Source organism: Oryzias melastigma, unplaced genomic scaffold (genome assembly GCF_002922805.2).
Source record: "Oryzias melastigma strain HK-1 unplaced genomic scaffold, ASM292280v2 sc01074, whole genome shotgun sequence".
In the NCBI taxonomy this organism is placed as follows: Eukaryota; Metazoa; Chordata; class Actinopteri; order Beloniformes; family Adrianichthyidae; genus Oryzias; species Oryzias melastigma.
In genome coordinates, this window is record NW_023417659.1 from 8,215 (window position 1) to 12,268 (window position 4,054).

Below are 4,054 nucleotides of genomic sequence, written 5' to 3' on the forward strand. Positions count from 1 at the left end.
CTGACTTTTCTTTTCTGACAAAAAAGTAAAAAAAAATATCCTGTTTTGATTTTACTTAAGGAGAAACATTTATGCAAGGCTGGTTTATGTCCTTTTGTTGTTTTGTTTTTGCTAATAAAGCTTCAAAAATGTTGTTTCTCCCAGGATTGGATCTGATTTTCTGTGTTACTTATTCCCATCTCTGTGACAGAAACAGAATGTAATCAGTAAGGAGGAATTACACTGACATTTCAGACTCTCTCCTTTACATCCTTCATGGCTGACTTGAGTGCTGCTACTTCTTTTAATGTGCTGACATTTTTCTTTTTCTTTTAGGTGAGAGCAGTTTACATGCTTGTTGGTTTTGTTTCATCTTTTCTGTTTAACTTTCTGTTATTTATTTTTCCATTCAGTCAACAAGCCAGAGTGAACTATTTTTTAAAAAGGTGTTGCACATAAATGAAGACAAGATCTGTCGACAGGACAGGGGTGGGATTTTTCTTCTCCCCACCTACTTTTGTGGAAAAAGTTTTTGCATAATTATAGAATGAATGTATTTCTAATTGAGCCAAATATATCACGGAATAAAATAATACATTTAAAACAAAAAGAAATAAGAACTGTAGTAAAATATGCTTTTATTTTACATCAGTGTGTTTGGGTAGTCCAAACAGTGGTGGTCAAAATTATGCTCTTGAAGAGGACAAAAATGTACCGTTGTTCAGGAATCTAAGTCATAATAGCAAAAAATGCATAATAAAGAAGAAAAAAGTCATTTATATATAAGTTACACTTTAAATCACTTCATATTAATAAAACACAAATTCTTAATTCTCTGTGTCGCTTCTGAACAACTTCCACCAAGCCTGGCGAAAGACTGATGCTATGGCCAAATTCCCTCATTATGCACTATACAATGCACTATATAGCGCCAACGCGCTATATAGTGGACTATATAGCGCGTTGGCCATTTTCTAGTGCTGTCTGAATCTACAATTACAAAATTGAGTGCACTAGCAACTTTCCAAAAACTTGCATGCATCAATGCTCACCACATTAGCCCAAATAGACTAATATTATCCACATAAACCACAATGCATTGCAGTAGAACAATTTTTGCAAAAAATGTGTATAAAATGTTATTTTTTAACAAACCATACACATTTTCATCATCAGAACACAGTTGAGTCACAAATACATGTCGTGAAACGTTCATATTGATTTGATTTTTACTTTGAGAAATCTGTTACATCATATCTGATGTTTGGAAAAACAAATGAAAACTATTAAGCATGGTGTCTGAATTGCTTTTAAAGTCCAGGGCACTTGTTAGGTTTTTATTGGTTAGGGATTAGGGTGGGAATTTGGACATAGCGTTGCTTCTTCTTCTGTGTTGCTGTCAGTTGCAAATACTGATACACACACCTACAGCACCCTCTAGTGGTTGTTGCTATTTTTCTTCTTCTTTAAAATCACATATAAGTTGCACCCCAGCCAAACTATACAAAAAGACGTCACCTAAAAAAGTACAATCCCTGACTTTAGAGGAGGGATTTGTTCCTTTTCTCACATTTATCTTAACAAACTCAGACTATCAGACTTTAAATGTGCAGCTCTTACCCTGACGGATATAAGCTCATAAAACAGTGAGGCTTTCTCCCTCTTGGAATCAGGTGGTTTGCTGAGATCTTTAGGCGCTTGTCCCCATCTTTGCCCAGCTGGGTCAGAGCTCAGCTTGGCCCCGGTTGCTTGGCCAGACATATGCAGAGAAATGGCCGCTCGTTCCTTCTTCAAAAGGTCGATGTGTTGTCGGAGAGCTGTTTCTCGATCCCCAGACCCCAGCGTGCTGTGAAACCACAAAAGGTTAGAAAGGTTTTAAAACCTTCTCTAAACTTTTAATCTTTTCTATTATCAACAAATGTTTTTTTCTGCTTTTACGATAGAAAACCATCACCTCTGCTGTGACTGAGTCTGTGTTTTCTCATTGAACACTGCTGTCGAGAAGGAGGTGGACAACTCCTCCGTTCCCATCCTCCTGAGCTCAGATGAGGGACTCCCACTCTGCTGCCTGTCGCCATCTGACACCGAAAAGAGGAGAAACGTGTGACTCTAACTGAGCTTTTTGAGTGAGTGAGCAGCCTCGTACCTGCTGTATCTCAGTGTCTCTGTGGGTTAGGGTGAGTATCAAACACCTGCTGAGTCTGTCTGCAGAGCGACGTTTTGCAGCCTCTCTGCATCATAAAGTGACAGCAGCTCGCTGTAGGCCTCCTCACATTCCTCACTGTCACAAAAGACAAAACACAACCTCATTAAAGCAGAAGGATCTGCCATAGGAGCCTCCTGACAGACCGCTGACCTGTGAAAAGTCCTTATTTAACAAATAAAGAGTCTATAACTCTATAAAAAGAATGTGCAAGCATGTGTCAGGTCCGTTTCCTTTATACCTGTATCTCAAAGCCAACTGCAGGGTCGAGAAGTTAGACTCAAGTCTGTTGAGTTTAACACTCATTTGCTCCGATTCTGCTTTCCTTCGCTCCAGAGCTGCAGTCAGTCGTTCGTTTCTGGCCCTCAGCCTCTCAATGTATCTGGAAAAGGGAGAATGGAGCACATAAATTCAAAAGGAAAAACATTTTAGATAATAACTGCTGTTAAGTCGAGGAACTGGATGAATCACAACTTTTGGAAATACTTGTGTAAATGTTTCCAAACAAAATCCTTTTGGGTTTTAAAAGGATACCAAGAAAAAATGCATTGATGAAATATTAAGAAAAATCACCTCAAATGACCTCAAAAACTTGTTTAAATAAAACTTTATTTATTTATTTTCCTTTTAGCTTAACCTCTTTCCTTTCTTTCCTTCAACCATCTTAAAAGGAAATAAAATTGTGCCACAATGTCAACTTTCTGTAGCTTTAGCTCACTTCCTTTTCTGGAGAACTTCAAGGCTTTCACTCACACTCATCCTCGCCAGTTACTCAGCAACCGTTTTTTTTCCAAAGTGAGGCTTCTATAATAGACAATAATGTAAAAAGCCTGTTTCAGTCTTCATTAATTACAGGTCATTGACCTCGACCTCCAGTATCATGAAAGAAGTGGAGTTGATTTTTCATGAGAAAAACACTCCAACATATTCAGCTTTTTTTCTTTTTCTTGCATCAGGTGATGCTGCAGGAGACTGAGTCAGATCGTTTCCTGTGGACCCTGAATGTTTAACGGGAACAAAGAGGAGGATTGGTCCAAATAATAACTTTAGGGACAGAAATTTTATTCTGCTTCAGGCTCCAAAAAATGAAATCCATCACCAAGTAGGCATCCCTATCTGATTCTATGGCAGTGTTACATTTTAATGTTTCTTGTCATTACATATTTACTGTTAAAGTATCCCTCTTTTACCTAAAATTTACTAAGTAACTTTAAAAAAAAGTTTAGATAATGTTAACTTTTTCAGTGGGTGGGATTTTTCGCACAGAATAAACCCCGCCCCCTTACCATCATCCATCTGTTTACCCTTTCTCCCACTAGCTTACAGCCCCTCATGATCCCAAACTAACATTAGTAATGGTAAGCAGAACTGGACCTATCCAGCTGTACAGTTTTGTTGCCAAAAGCATCAAAACATTGACCTAGTCGTCTGCAAGTGGATGCATCAGGATGGAGCAGAGCTGAGAACTTGTGGCTTGCCGTAGCAGCTTCTACGTCACACTACTTATATGAAATGCAATTTTAGGCTTCATTTTCTTCATATATGTCCTTCATCATGAGTAAAATGCCACAAAAATATGTTAAAAACACACTTTTCCTTAGAGTGGGTCTTTAAAAGTTTTGTTTTTCAGTCTGTTAGGTTTTTTCACCCTTTTCCTGTCATACACTTATTCACCACGAGGATAAACATGGGGTTCATTTTCTGATCCACTTGGACATTTAACCACTTTACAGAATTAAAATTAGTAATATTTGTTGAAAAATCAGAGACAGCACATCAGCTATGTATCTATTTTCTTTTTAAATACAAGGAAAAACACAATGCTTTGCTCTGCAGGGGTCTGGCACAAACTAAACTAGATTTGCAATTCCT

At 37.8% G+C, this 4,054-nt stretch overlaps 1 protein-coding gene across 1 annotated transcript; it reads right to left on the reverse strand.

Moving 5' to 3' along the window:
- Positions 1-1,579: 1,579 nt before the first annotated feature.
- LOC112141621 (Usher syndrome type-1C protein-binding protein 1) lies at positions 1,580-2,889 on the reverse strand (the record flags this gene model as incomplete). The annotated part of the gene is made up of 4 exons (XM_024264755.2): positions 2,424-2,889; positions 2,172-2,260; positions 1,934-2,057; positions 1,580-1,825 (listed from the first exon to the last, which is right to left on the reverse strand). Coding segments are annotated over exons 1-4 (524 nt in total), but the record flags the coding sequence as incomplete, so codon positions are not given.
- Between the last annotated feature and the right edge of the window lie 1,165 nt (positions 2,890-4,054).